This window comes from Somniosus microcephalus, unplaced genomic scaffold (assembly GCF_052327205.1).
Source record: "Somniosus microcephalus isolate GS21.2 unplaced genomic scaffold, FLI_Smic_1.0 unresolved_chr7, whole genome shotgun sequence".
In the NCBI taxonomy this organism is placed as follows: domain Eukaryota; kingdom Metazoa; phylum Chordata; class Chondrichthyes; order Squaliformes; family Somniosidae; genus Somniosus; species Somniosus microcephalus.
Window position 1 is genome coordinate 3453922 of NW_028225185.1, and position 13540 is coordinate 3467461.

Sequence of the window (13540 nt, forward strand, 5' to 3'; positions counted from 1 at the left end):
GGGGCTCGAACCTGGAGCTTGGACTCGGGAAGCGGGAATGCTCTCACCCCGAGTAATCAGGTTAAATACAGGTAGGAACCGGCGTTACCTTGCAGGGCGAGAATCGGCTCCAGCTGCCTGACCGTGAGCTGCCAAATATAGCAGTCAGATATTTATATCACATAGCAAGAGGCCGCAGCAGTTAAACCCAGGGCACCCAGCCTCATTAAAGAGGCCTCTTTAAAGCGCATGGGATTGGGGGCAAGGTACTGACTTGGATAGAGAACTGGTTGGCAGACAGGAAGCAAAGAGTTGGAATAAACGGCTCTTTTTCCGAGTGGCAGGCAGTGACTAGTGGGGTACCGCAGGGATCGGTCCTTGGACCTCAGCTATTCACAATATATATTAATGATCTAGACGAGGGAACTAGATGTAATATCTCCAAGTTTGCAGACGACACAAAGCTGGGTGGGCGTGTGTGCTGTGAGGAGGATGCCGAGAAACTCCAGTATGATTTGGACAGGTTGGGTGATTGGGCAGATGCAGTGTAATGTGGATAAATGCGAGGTTATCCACTTTGGTGGCAAAAACAGGAAGGCAGATTATTATCTGAATGGCAATAGATTGGGAGAAGGGGAAGTGCAACGAGACCTGGGTGTCCTTGTGCACCAGTCGCTGAAGGTAAGCATGCAGGTGCAGCAGGCGGTTAAGAAGGCAAATGGTATGTTGGCCTTCGTAGCGAGAGGGTTCGAGTACAGGAACAAGGATGTCTTGCTGTAGTTGTACAGGGCCTTGGTGAGACCACACCTTGAGTATTGTGTGCAGTTTTGGTCGCCTTATCTGAGGAAAGATGTTCTTGCCATGGAGGGAGTGCAGCGAAGATTCACCAGACTGATACCTGGGATGGCAGGAATGACGTATGAGGAGAGATTGGGTCGATTGGGCTTATACTCGCTGGAGTTTAGAAGAATGAGAGGGGATCTCATTGAAACTTATAAAATTCTAACAGGACTGGACAGACTAGATGCAGGAAGGATGTTCCCGATGGCGGGGAGTCCAGAACCAGGGGTCACAGTCTAAAGATAAGGGGTAAGCCATTTAGGACAGAGATGAGGAGGAATTTCTTCACCCAGAGAGTGGTGAACCTGTGGAATTCTCTACCACAGAAGGCAGTTGAGGCCAATTCATTAAATATATTCAAGAAGGAGTTGGATATATTTCTTAAGGCTAAAGGGATCAAGGGATATGGGGAGAAGGCAGGGACAGGGTACTGAGTTTGGATGATCAGCCATGATCTCATTGAATGGCGGAGCAGGCTCGAGGGGCTGAATGGCCTACTCCTGCTCCTATCTTCTATGTTTCTATGTAATGAGTAATTACACTGAACCCCCCACCCCCCCCCGTCACTTTCTGCAGTCCGTCACCTGCGGCTGCCTTTCAATCATTGGCTAATTCTAGTTAACTTTTCCCCTGATTTGCAACGGGCACTCGCTGTTTCCATGGGGCCGTCGCCACTTTGGCGGATGTGCTCCCACACTAAAGCCGCTCAGTGACCAGTCGCTGGGACGTGTGCACGAACACTCGGGGTCCACTTCCCCTGCCAACCCCCCACCCCTCAACTCCGACCCCCCCAAAGAAGGCACGACAGGGTAGGGGGCAGGGGGGGTGGTTCTCCAAACTGCAGCCCACCTCGCCGTATGTGCTTGTATCTCTCACTGGCGAAACAGGTTTGCCGCGTTTGAATTTCAAGCCTGCAGGAGCGGCATTTTAATACTTGGTACAGTATCGGCAACAGCAACCCCGCGATTATCCGGCGCCTTTAACCTCCCGAAGCGCTGCACGGGGAGCGTAAATCAGACAAAATTCGACACCGAGCCTCACGAGGAGATATTAGGACAGGTAACCAAAAGCTGGGTCAGAGAGGTCGGTTTTAAGGAGCGTCTTAAAGGAGGAGAGAGAGGCGGAGAGGTTTAGGGAGGAATTCCAGAGCTTGGGGCCCAGGCGGCTGAAGGCAATCGGGGGTGTGCAAGAGGCCTGAATTGGAGGAGCGCAGAGATCGGGGAGGGTTGTGGGGCTGGAGAAGGTTACGGAGATAGGGAAACAGTTTCCCCTTATTTACTAAACCCCCTTCCCGATTTTGAACGCCTCTGTCAAATCTCCCCCCCCTCCGCCCCAAACCTTCTCTGCTCGAAGGAGAACAACCCCAGCGCCTCCGGCCTCTCCGCGGCACTGAAGCACCTCGCTCCCCTCCCCCCCCGCCAACCGGGGCCGTGTTGGTAAATCTCTGCAACCCTCTGCCCCCCGGGCTGGTCTGCGGCTGTAGCTCGCCTGCTTACCTCGAGGCGCGGAGCCACAGGAGATGTAAGGAGAGCACAGGCCTCAGTCTCTCGCCCCGGGGGTGGGGGGGGGCCCAGCTGTTTTCAGGAGAATGACCCACGGACCCCACTGTCCGAGCCCACCGCCCCCCTCGCCGGCACCAGCGGCTCAGCACTCTCTTATCCCCTCTCGCTGCATGTCCAGGTTCAGCAGCAACAAGCTGGGTCGGCCCCAGCCTCAAGGCAGGTCCAAAGTGAAAGTAAAGCTCATTGCTCTTACGACACACACACACAGTCTCTCTATAACTGCACTCTGCTATTAACCCTTCCACTGCTTAATCGTCCATCAGAAAGAACTCGCATTTCTCCAGTCCCATAGAAGATAGGAGCAGGAGTAGGCCATTCGGCCCCTCGAGCCTGCTCCGCCATTCAATGAGATCATGGCTGATCATCCAAATTCAGTACCCTGTCCCTGCTTTCTCCCCATATCCCTTGATCCCTTTAGCCTTAAGAAATACATCCAACTCCTTCTTGAATATATTTAATGAATTGGCCTCAACTGCCTTCTGTGGTGGAGAATTCCACAGGTTCACCACTCTCTGGGTGAAGAAATTCCTCCTCATCTCTGTCCTAAATGGCTTACCCCTTATCCTTAGACTGTGACCCCTGGTTCTGGACTCCCCGGCCATCGGGAACATCCTTCCTGCATCTAGTCTGTCTAGTCCTGTTAGAATTTTATAAGTTTCAATGAGATCCCCTCTCATTCTTCTAAACTCCAGCGAGTACAAGCCCAATCGACCCAATCTCTCCTCATACGTCATTCCTGCCATCCCAGGTATCAGCCTGGTGAATCTTCGCTGCACTCCCTCCATGGCAAGAACATCCTTCCTCAGATAAGGCGACCAAAGTGCTTCACAGCCAACGAGAACACAGGAACAGGAGAAGGCCGTTCAGCCCCTCGGGCCTGTTCCATTTAATTAGATCGGGGCTGATCCTGTATCTTAGCGCCATCCGCCCGCCTTGGTTCTGTAACCCTCAATCCCCTTGGCCCAGCCAAAAATCTATCGATCTCAGTTTTGACATTTTCAATTGACCCCCGGCCTCGACAGCTTTTTGAGGGAGCGAGTTCCAGATTTCCACCACCCTTTGTGTGAAGAAGTGCTTCCTGACATCATCCCTGAACCTTTCCTTTTGCCTTGAATGTCGCAGTGTCTCTTAATCTCTCCTGCTTTCTATCCTATCACAGACCTTCCCTTTCGTTCTTTCATCCCCTCCCCCTTTTCCCAGCCCCAACACTTGCTTAAAAATCTGTCCCATTTCCTGCTTTTTTTCCAGTTCTGACGAAAGGTCATCGACCTGAAACGTTAACTCTGTTTCTCTCTTCACAGATGCTGCCCTGACCTGCTGAGTATCTCCGGCATTTTCTGTTTTTATTACCCCCTGAACGGCCTGGCTCTAATTTTAAGGTGACGCCCCCCTTGTTCTGGACTCCCCCCACCAGAGGAAATAGTTTCTCTCTCTCGATCTACCCTTTAATCATCTTAAACACCTCGATCAGATAACAACATTAGAACATAAGAATTAGGAGCAGGAGTCGGCCATTCGGCCCCTCGAGCCTGCTCCGCCATTCAATGAGATCATGGCTGATCATCGACCTCAACTCCATTCACCGGCCCTATCGCCATATCCCTTGATGCCTTTACTAGTCAGAAATCTATCGACTTCTGTTTTGAATATACCCAATGACTGAGCCTCCACAGCCCTCTGGGTAGAGAATTCCAAAGATTCACCGCCCTCTGAGTGAAGAAATTCCTCCTCCTCTCAGTCCTGAATGGCCGACCCTTTATCCTGAGGCTGTGGCCCCTGGTTCTAGACTCCCCAGCCAAGGGAAACATTCTCCCAGTATCCACCCTAGCAAGCCCTCTAATAATTTTGTATGCTTCAATGAGATCCCCCTCTCATTCTTCTGAATTCAAGAGAATACAGGCCTAGTTTACTCAATCTCTTCTCATACGACAGTCCCGCCATCCCGGGAATCAACCTCGTGAACCTTCGTTGCACTCCCTCTATGGCAAGTATATCCTTCCTTAGGTAAGGAGACCAAAATTGCAATTATATAGGACCCTGGTGAGACCACACCTGGAGTATTGTGTACAGTTCTGGTCTCCTTACCGAAGGAACATTAGAATTAGGAGCAGGAGTCGGCCATTCGAGCCTGCTCCGCCAATCAATAAGATCATGGCTGATCATCAACCTCAACTCCATTCACCGGCCCTATCGCCATATCCCTTGATGCCTTTACTAGTCAGAAATCTATCGACTTCTGTTTGGAATATACCCAATGACTGAGCCTCCACAGCCCTCTGGGGTAGAGAATTCAAAAGATTCACCACCCTCTGAGTGAAGGAACTCACACACCAGATCACCCCTTAATCTTCTGTACTCGAGGGAAACACGAGCCCAGTCTGTCCTCGGAATTTAACCCTTTCCGTGTCTGGTTAGTGAACGAGGGGGGGGGGCAGAACCTCAGGGCTCGTGACGGAAGCAGTTAAGGTTGCGGGGGGGCGGTGGGGAGGGCCAGGAGAAGATTACTCGGAGATGGGATCCATTACCACAGAGCTTTAGGGACCACTTGAAGAAGAACGTTATGGGATATTGGGATAGGGCGGGGAACTGGGATTAGGGTTCGCTTGCTCAGGCGCGGAGCCAGCACACAGGTACAAGGCCGCGACGGCCTCTTTCTAAGCTGCGGGTTGAAGAAAACTACTAGGCACTTGGTCTAAGCGTTAAACAAAGCTTTAATCAACTGTTTTACAGCATGGAGGTCGAGTTGTGTCCTTCACTAGTTCCTGTTAAGAATGTCCTGTGCAAGCTGGGCCCGTGCCCGAGTATTTATACTCTCCCTGGACAGCGCCATCCGCAGGCCGCTCAGTTGAGCAGGCGCCCTGAGCAGGGACGGAGCCTGGGATCTTCCTGATCCCTTTTTTGCCTCAGGACCACAGAGTGGCCGAGCCAAGCAGGGCACTCTCCGCACCCGCAGCTAACCCCCCACCCCACCCCCGTCTCCAGCAACTCACCGGGTCAGATGCAAGGCAGATTTTGAACGGAAGCAGTGACCAGACCGTGAATTTCAGTTGGCAGAGGCGAACCTGTGAACAACCGATAAACCAGGGGGGGACCCCAACTCACTGCGAGATCATCCCTGCAAACTGAGATGGAGTCACGGCGACAGAATCCGCCCCCCCCCCCCCCGTGCCAACGCACAGGGGGACCAATCACAGCAGCTCTTACTACACAAACAGGCCTGCCATGGCGACAAGGAATGGGGCGCGCCCATTGTTAGAGGTCAGAATTATTTCGACCACCCGATTCATTTCTCTGCTCACCCACTCCCACCCCATCTCTGCAGGTCCCCACTGGCGGCCGGGCCTTCAGCCGCCTGGGGCCCCGAGCTCTGGAATTCCCTCCCTAAACCTCCCCGCCTCTCTCTCCTCCTTTAAGACGCTCCATAAAACTGACCTCTTTGACCCAGCTTTAGGTCACCTGTCCGAATATCTCCTTTTGTGGCTCGGAGTATATTTTTGTCTGATTAATGCTCCTGTGAATTGCCTTGGGATGTTTTACTACATTAAAGGCGCTATAGAAATACAAGTTGTTGTTGTTATAGGGAGAGAATGTTATAGGCAGTGCGGTAGATCTAGTGTAAAACGGTTCATAGTGAGTCGCCAGCTCGTTTAACATCTCTCCCAATGATTACTGTCATTTAAAATGCACCATCCTAGCTCAGTGGCTGGCACGCTCCCCTCGGAGTCAGAAGGTCGTGGGTTCGAGTCCCACTCCAGAGACTTGAGCACAAATTTAATCCAGGCCGACACTCCCACTGCCAGTACTGAGGGGGCGCCGCACTGTCGGAGGGGCGGTACTGAGGGAGCGCCGCACTGTCGGAGGGGCGGTACTGAGGGAGCGCCGCACTGTCGGAGGGGCGGTACTGAGGGGGCGCCGCACTGTCGGAGGGGCGGTACTGAGGGAGCGCCGCACTGTCGGAGGGGCGGTACTGAGGGAGCGCCGCACTGTCGGAGGGGCGGTACTGAGGGAGCGCCGCACTGTCGGAGGGGCGGTACTGAGGGAGCGCCGCACTGTCGGAGGGGCGGTACTGAGGGAGCGCCGCACTGTCGGAGGGGCGGTACTGAGGGGGCGCCGCACTGTCGGAGGGGCGGTACTGAGGGAGCGCCGCACTGTCGGAGGGGCGGTACTGAGGGAGCGCCGCACTGTCGGAGGGGCGGTACTGAGGGAGTGCCACACTGTCGGAGGGGCGGTACTGAGGGAGCGCCGCACTGTCGGAGGGGCGGTACTGAGGGAGCGCCGCACTGTCGGAGGGGCGGTACTGAGGGTGTGCCGCACTGTCGGAGGGGCAGTACTGAGGGAGCGCCGCACTGTCGGAGGGGCGGTACTGAGGGAGCACCGCACTGTCGGAGGGGCAGTACTGAGGGAGCGCCGCACTGTCGGAGGGGCAGTACTGAGGGAGCGCCGCACTGTCGGAGGGGCGGTACTGAGGGGGCGCCGCACTGTCGGAGGGGCAGTACTGAGGGAGCGCCGCACTGTCGGAGGGGCAGTACTGAGGGAGCGCCGCACTGTCGGAGGGGCGGTACTGAGGGAGCGCCGCACTGTCGGAGGGGCGGTACTGAGGGAGCACCGCACTGTCGGAGGGGCGGTACTGAGAGAGCGCTATACTGTCGGAGCGGCGGTACTGAGGGAGTGCCGCACTGTCGGAGGGGCGGTACTGAGGGAGCGCCGCACTGTCGGAGGGGCGGTACTGAGGGAGCGCCGCACTGTCGGAGGGGCAGTACTGAGGGAGTGCCGCGCTGTCGGAGGGGCAGTACTGAGGGAGCGCCGCACTGTCGGAGGGGCAGTACTGAGGGAGCACCGCACTGTCGGAGGGGCGGTACTGAGGGGGCGCCGCACTGTCGGAGGGGCAGTACTGAGGGAGCGCCGCACTGTCGGAGGGGCAGTACTGAGGGAGCGCCGCACTGTCGGAGGGGCGGTACTGAGGGAGCGCCGCACTGTCGGAGGGGCGGTACTGAGGGAGCACCGCACTGTCGGAGGGGCGGTACTGAGAGAGCGCTATACTGTCGGAGCGGCGGTACTGAGGGAGTGCCGCACTGTCGGAGGGGCGGTACTGAGGGAGCGCCGCACTGTCGGAGGGGCGGTACTGAGGGAGCGCCGCACTGTCGGAGGGGCAGTACTGAGGGAGCGCCGCACTGTCGGAGGGGTGGTACTGAGGGAGCGCCGCACTGTCGGAGGGGCGGTACTGAGGGAGCACCGCACTGTCGGAGGGGCGGTACTGAGAGAGCGCTATACTGTCGGAGCGGCGGTACTGAGGGAGTGCCGCACTGTCGGAGGGGCGGTACTGAGGGAGCGCCGCACTGTCGGAGGGGCGGTACTGAGGGAGCGCCGCACTGTCGGAGGGGCAGTACTGAGGGAGTGCCGCGCTGTCGGAGGGGCAGTACTGAGGGAGCGCCGCACTGTCGGAGGGGCAGTACTGAGGGAGCACCGCACTGTCGGAGGGGCGGTACTGAGGGGGCGCCGCACTGTCGGAGGGGCAGTACTGAGGGAGCGCCGCACTGTCGGAGGGGCAGTACTGAGGGAGCGCCGCACTGTCGGAGGGGCGGTACTGAGGGAGCGCCGCACTGTCGGAGGGGCGGTACTGAGGGAGCACCGCACTGTCGGAGGGGCGGTACTGAGAGAGCGCTATACTGTCGGAGCGGCGGTACTGAGGGAGTGCCGCACTGTCGGAGGGGCGGTACTGAGGGAGCGCCGCACTGTCGGAGGGGCGGTACTGAGGGAGCGCCGCACTGTCGGAGGGGCAGTACTGAGGGAGTGCCGCGCTGTCGGAGGGGCAGTACTGAGGGAGCGCCGCACTGTCGGAGGGGCAGTACTGAGGGAGCACCGCACTGTCGGAGGGGCGGTACTGAGGGAGCACCGCACTGTCGGAGGGGCGGTACTGAGAGAGCGCTATACTGTCGGAGCGGCGGTACTGAGGGAGTGCCGCACTGTCGGAGGGGCGGTACTGAGGGAGCGCCGCACTGTCGGAGGGGCGGTACTGAGGGAGCGCCGCACTGTCGGAGGGGCAGTACTGAGGGAGCACCGCACTGTCGGAGGGGCGGTACTGAGGGAGCACCGCACTGTCGGAGGGGCGGTACTGCGGGAGCGCCGCACTGTCGGAGGGGCGGTACTGCGGGAGCGCCGCACTGTCGGAGGGGCGGTACTGCGGGAGCGCCGCACTGTCGGAGGTTCCATCTTTCAGGTGTCCCGGCTGCCTGGTTCTGGTGGATGCTAAAGATCGCACGGGTGCCCTGGGCCAATATTCATTCCTCAAACAGACATTAAAAAAAAAAAATTAATTCACGGGATGTGGGCGTTGCTGGCAAAGCCAGCATTTATTGCCCATCCCTAATTGCCCTTAAGAAGGTGGTGGTGAACCGCCTTATTGAACCGCTGTAGTCTGTGCGGTGAAGGTTTTACTGGCGGTTTGATACTGAGTGTCTCGCTGGGCCATTTCAGAGGGCAGTTAAGAGTCAACCACATCGCTGTGGGTCTGGAGTCACATATCGGCCAGACCGGGTAAGGACAGTAGATTTCCTGATGGGTTTTTACGACAATCCTGTATTTTTATGGTCACGGTCATTCATGTAGAAATGACTCATGAGATAACACGGCGGCCAGCTGGTGGCGCTGTCCAGGGAAAGTATAAATACTCGGGCGTGGGCCCAGCTTGCCCAGGACGTTTTTGTAACCGGGAACTAGTGATGTAACTAGAAACTCATGGTTGTGAAACATTGATTAAAGCCTTGTTTTATACTCAAAACCAAGTTTTCTTACACCAGTCACAATTACCAATTCTAGCTTTTAGTTAATTAACTGAATTTAAATTCCCTAGCTACCATGGTGGGATTTAAACTCATGTCCCTGGATCATTAGTCCAGGCCTCTGGAGTACTAGCCCAGTGACATCACCACTGTGCTACCGCAGTGTTATGTAGCCACACACAACCCTCCCACAAGCAGCATTGGGATGAACAGTCCCTGCCTCTCAAGAGTAACTCGCTATGGTGAGGTGCTGTGTGTTGCTGGTCGTGTTTCCCACCCATTCCCTGGGAACGGGGACGGCAGGAGTGGGAAGATTCCGCGCGCTCTCTTACCTTCCTTGATGGACTTGTCTCGCCCGTCAGCCGTGCCGCGCGCTCGGCCGCTCCCTCCGTCCGCGCCGGCGGACTCCTCCGTTCGGCTTTCTCCGCGGCCCTCCGCCGACGGGTGGTCTCCTGCGTGTTGCGTGGCCCCCGAGCCCCGGGGCTGGTCCGCGACTCTCCGCCCTCCGATCGCTTCCACCGACGGTTCCCCGCGTCTGGCTCCTGGGTCTGCTGACCGCCCTCCGTCCACCACCTCCTCCTCCTCCTTGACCCCAGCTGGCCTCGGCCCCTGACCTCCAGCCTCCGACCTGGGCTGGGTGCGGTGCGGCGGGCCCCACCTGCCCACGTGGCTCCGGTAGCGCAGCTCCCTGAAGGTGGTCACCTCCCTCTGCCGGTTCCGGGTGGCCCCCGTGCCCGGGGATTCAGGGGCAGCGCCCGCCCGCTCCTGGGCCGAGGCGCTCGGACGCGGTGGCAGCTCGGTGTCAGGGGAGAAGGCCATCAGCCAGTTGCTCTTGTCCTCTTTGACTTTGGCGGCCGCGCTCTGCCTTCTCTTCTGCGCCAGCTGGTGGAAGGAGGTGATGTTCCGGGGCGGAGCTTTGGCAGCCTGGCGGAGGGGAGCCTCCTCGAACGCCATGATTGGCGCGCCCGGCGCTCTCGGGGACGGCCCGGTAGCCTCGTCGAATGGGGAGAGCGAGACCCGCGCCCGCCCGGGACCCTCGCTGACCGCCTCGCCGGACTGTGCCGGACCGAGCTGACCCGAGGGCGGGCTTAGCGGCTGGGACTGGAGAAGAGGCGGCTTGCCGACGAATCCCTCGCACGGTGAAGCCACGGGCCTGTCGGTGTTGGGAGGGCGGTTGGACGCGGCGGCGGGGGTTTTGCCGCTCGATCCGGGGTCACGTGGTCCGGTCGAACCCCGACACCTGACCTGGGGGGCGGGACTGAGGTTCTGGTTGACGTCCGAACGGGGTCCAGGCGCCGGTCCTGGTTCCACCGCGCCCGCCGGCCTCCGACCGGAGCCGGGGCTGCCGGACAGCGAGTGCGGGCCGCTTGATCCGTCCTTGGCCGGCTCGGGCGAGGGGCTGGAGCTGGGCGAATGGCAGCTGCTGATGTCCGACGTCTGGGGTTCGCCGGCAGGGTCGGAGACAGCCAACCTGTCCCGGCTAACAGCATTGGGACTGGCGTCGGAGCCAAGGTCCGAGCAGCTGCTGAGCGCGGACGAGGAGGGGGAAGGGGAGGGGGAGGGGGAGGAGGTTGGTGAGAGCGAGCGGGTGTCTGGAGGGGCCTCCTGACTGTCCCGCCCGCTGGGCACGGCCGAGTGCCGGCACGAATGGCAGCGCTCCTCGGGGTTGTTGCAGTTGGCGTCCACTTCGGGCGAGCGGTCAGCGACCTTGACCAGGCAGTCGGGGCAGGCGGAGCCCGGTCCTCCCCCGCCAGTCACCGTCGGCTCCCAGGTACCCACTGTCGCGGCGCCCCGGGAAAGCTGGGCGCGGCCGTCGGGGGCAGGGGCCGCGAGGAGGCCGCCTGCGTAGCGCCCGAGGGAGGAGCCCCGCAGGCGGAGGGCGTTGAGGTTGTTGAGGGCGCATTCCTTGACCGCAAACACCCGGCCGGAGCGGCAGGCGTCCTCCAGCTGGTTGAATTCCTGTATGACGCAGGGGTACATGCTGCTGGAGATCATGGCGTCTCGCCCCGGGGGACCTCTTGCCCCATCCACGCTCGCTCCCTGGGCTGGTGGCGGGGCGGGGAGGCGGAGGAAGCCTTGCGAAGGGACGCTGTCGTCTTGGGGTCGGATGCTCGTGTCTCGCTGTCAGCTCGCCGTCGTCCCTCCGCCACCAGCTCCCCCGCCCCGTCCACCTGCTGCTGGGGTGTGTAGTCGGCCGGGGTGCGAGCGGGAGGCCTCTCTCAGTGCGCAGACGCTGATCAATCTCCCTGGCACCGTGCCAGGCCACAGACCTTTCCCTCTCCTCTGTTTACTGAAGACACTGCAGTGTGGGGACAAGAGAGAGAGAAGCAGGGATCAGTTCAACAGCTCTATCCCACTGCTGCAACGTTACCTCCCACCCACCCCCCACTCCGATGGCGCGGACCCTGTTTCCGAGCGGGCCATTCTCCGCGAGCGAGCGGCTCCGTGTACGCAGCAGGGGGCGCGGCTGAGCCTGAACGCGAGCCCCTCCGCAGAAGTGTCGGAAATAATCCTGCCGACAACCAGCGAGTGTTGCCCCCTCTCCCCCAGCGAGAAATCCCCCCGGCGAGTGTCGCCCCCCCCCCCGCAGCGAGTGTTGCCCCCTCTCCCCCAGCGAGAAACCCCCCCAGCGAGTGTCGCCCCCTCTCCCCCAGCGAGAACCGCCCCCCCCAGCGAGTGTCGCCCCTCTCCCCCAGCGAGAAACCCCCCCAGCGAGTGTCGCCCCCTCTCCCCCAGCGAGAAAACTCCCCCAGCGAGTGTCGCCCCCCTCTCCCCCAGCAAGAAACCCCCCCAAGCGAGCATCGCCTCCCCCCCGGGACCCACCCCAGTGCGAGTTCCCTGCACAGCCCCGCCCCGCCAACGAGTATCGGAGGGTTTGGTTCTCTCTGACCTGATGTCTGAGGTTACGTGCCCTCTGCATCGAACCGCCAGCGCACGGTGTGTCTACAACACCGAGAGAGCGCTGTGCATCCGTACAACAGGATGACGTCGCTCCCCGAGAGACACACCCTGAGCCCGACCCCACCTCCTGAACCGGCCCCGCAGTCTTTTAATTACGTTTGATTGCAGTCGGGCATCTGTTGGCTGTAATGAGGCTGTGGCACTGGGATCTCTCAGGTGCCGGAGGAGGTGGGGGATGGTTAGGGGGCGGGAAATGGTGCTTATCGGGGGGCTGGTGGTGAGATAACGGTGCTTACCGGCCGGTGTCTGTCCTTCTCTCGGTTGCTGCACTTTGCCAGCTGTGATATGGGGGTGTACACAGAGATCGAGAGCTCCCTTCGCTCCCCCACCCACCCTGCACCTCCCTGCAGCATCTGGTCCGCTCGTCTCTTTCTCTCTCAATGACCGAAGCCTCCTTGCCCTGGATAATGCCGAGCCCTCCCTCCCTCTGTCTCTCCCAACACCCCGCCCCTCGAGGCATCAGCTGACGCACGGCCCAGCCTGCTATGCCATTGGCTCTTGGCAGGCAGGGCCTGTGTTATTGAAGCCGTTCTGTCAAAAAACCACCTTGCCATCTATCGACACAGAAAAATGAGAGAGAGCAACTGCGAGTGCTGGGAATCGGCATACTGGGGAGAGGCAGCTCAGCAAACTCAGAGAGAGAAAGGCAGTTTAAAGCTTGTGTGGAACCCGATACCTTCTCTCTCTGCGTACACCAAGCATTAACTGGATGCATTTCTATTCATTCCCGGGGGGATGTGGGCATCGAAGGCAAGGCCGGCGCTGACTGCCTGTCCCCAGGGGGTTGGCTGGCTCGGTCACGTCACAGGGCAATTAATGTTCAACCATGTGTCACACATCAGCCCCAGACCGGGTAAAGACGGCCTCTCTCGCTCATGCCCCCCTCCGCAAACTCCAGCTCATCTCAAGCTCCTGCTGCACCCCCTCCCCATGTCCTAACTCGCACCGAGTCCCATTCACCCATCACCCCCTGTGCTCACTGCCCCGTGTCCTAACTCACACCCAGTCCCGTTCACCGATCACCCCGTGCTCACTGCCCCGTGTCCGAACTCGCACCGAGTCCCGTTCACCCATCACCCCGTGCTCACTGCCCCGTGTCCTAACTCGCACCGAGTCCCATTCACCCATCACCCCCTGTGTTCACTGCCCCGTGTCCTCACAACCAGTCCCGTTCACCCATCACCCCCTGTGCTCACTGCCCCGTGTCCTAACTCGCACCAAGTCCCGTTCACCCATCACCCCCGTGCTCACTGCCCCGTGTCCTAACTCACACCCAGTCCCGTTCACCCATCACCCCCTGTGCTCACTGCCCCGTGTCCTAACTCACACCCAGTCCAGTTCACCCATCGCCCCGTGCTCACTGCCCCGTGTCCTAACTCACACGCAGTCCCGTTCACCCATCACCCGCTGTGCTCACTG

General features: G+C 59.5%; 1 protein-coding gene across 1 annotated transcript; it reads right to left on the reverse strand.

Annotated features, from left to right (window-relative positions):
• Positions 1-84: 84 nt before the first annotated feature.
• Positions 85-12463, reverse strand: LOC147086400 (uncharacterized). The gene is made up of 3 exons (XM_085978243.1): positions 12358-12463; positions 9493-11459; positions 85-128 (listed from the first exon to the last, which is right to left on the reverse strand). The coding sequence occupies exons 2-3, from the start codon at positions 11153-11155 to the stop codon at positions 85-87; spliced, it is 1707 nt and encodes a 568-aa protein (XP_085834369.1). The 5' UTR covers positions 11156-11459; positions 12358-12463.
• Between the last annotated feature and the right edge of the window lie 1077 nt (positions 12464-13540).